The 1190-nt window shown below is 31.2% G+C and overlaps 1 protein-coding gene across 1 annotated transcript in view; it reads right to left on the bottom strand.

Annotated features, from left to right (window-relative positions):
* The window catches only part of LOC107578223 (ATP-dependent 6-phosphofructokinase, platelet type-like), a gene marked incomplete at its 3' end in the record, with an annotated part of 6870 nt that overhangs the window by 1397 nt on the left and 4283 nt on the right, over positions 1-1190 (bottom strand). Inside the window, exons 3-4 of the mRNA XM_016264199.1 lie at positions 415-485; positions 215-302 (exon numbers count right to left, since the gene is read on the bottom strand). Of these exons, the coding sequence (XP_016119685.1) occupies positions 215-302; positions 415-485 (159 nt within the window). The remainder of the gene's footprint in view (positions 1-214; positions 303-414; positions 486-1190) is intronic.

Here is a 1190-nt window from a genome sequence, read left to right on the forward strand (position 1 = left end):
ATGTAGTTAAGAAAGTTTATTGCAAAGTGTCACCTATTTATGTGGTTATATTTTACTTAAACGCAAAAGTTATTTTCAAATAAAATAATTTTAAAATATTATATATAATATCAACAGTGAAGCACATAAGTTATTTATAAAAATGACCATCTTATGACACACTAAATGCAAGATAAAACATTAAAATGCCTAAAGCCCAGGCTGGAAGACATACCTCAAATCCTCCGATCACTAACAGTGCATTTATGTTATACTTTCGCATCTGTTCTGCAATTTTGTCAATGTGCTTTGCAGGAAGCGTTCTGCAAATTTGAAAACATTGCACTAAGTATAGCACATTGCATGCAAAATCATCTGCATTACTAAAATCTGTATATAAACTTGCAACATAGCCTTTGTATATAAGATAAATACCGTTTAGTTCCCAGCAGGGATCCACCCTGACCCGTCCATCCACCTACATCTGCCCATTTGATCTCTCTTATCTGAGGAAGGGAAGCATAGTGGATCAGAAATGTGTTGGAACAACACTTTCTTAAGAGTACATTAATACTTCAAAATGTGAGTGAGAAGGTTAGATAGCTACATGGGCAGCTGTCCTCTAAGAGACAGTCTCACATGAACAGAAACCTTGTAAATAACTAATCTGAGATAGGCAGCTCTCCACACAAATGGTATTTTACCTCAAATAAACAACAGTTAATGAGCTTGACATTTTTTACGAGTCTAAGAATAAGTTATCTAAGCTAACAACTCAATACTCAAATACGCTTACAAAGAGCACACATATATATTTTATACATTATTATACCACTACTATTACATTAGGAACTTTTATATGCAGTTATTATACATCATTATACACACAGTGTACATTATTTTATTATTTCATCACTTTGGGCAACCTCGGTTGTATTGAAATGTGCTACATAAATAAAAATATAAAACACAAATACAAAAATATCTATCTTATATTTACATTTCATATTTAACATTACATAATTTTCCATGGTTATCCTCTGTGAAAAAGAAGTGTGCTTAACTGTATTGAATGTGCACTTGTAGTGTACTTCAAATATAAAAAGTACATTTTTAAAAGCTGTACTTGTAGATAATAAAATATGAATTAAATCAAATTAAACTAAAGTGTACTTAAAGGGGTCATATGATGCGATTTCAAGTTTTCCTTT

This window comes from Sinocyclocheilus grahami, unplaced genomic scaffold, assembly GCF_001515645.1.
Source record: "Sinocyclocheilus grahami isolate Dianchi unplaced genomic scaffold, SAMN03320097.WGS_v1.1 scaffold9343.1, whole genome shotgun sequence".
Classification (NCBI taxonomy): Eukaryota; Metazoa; Chordata; class Actinopteri; order Cypriniformes; family Cyprinidae; genus Sinocyclocheilus; species Sinocyclocheilus grahami.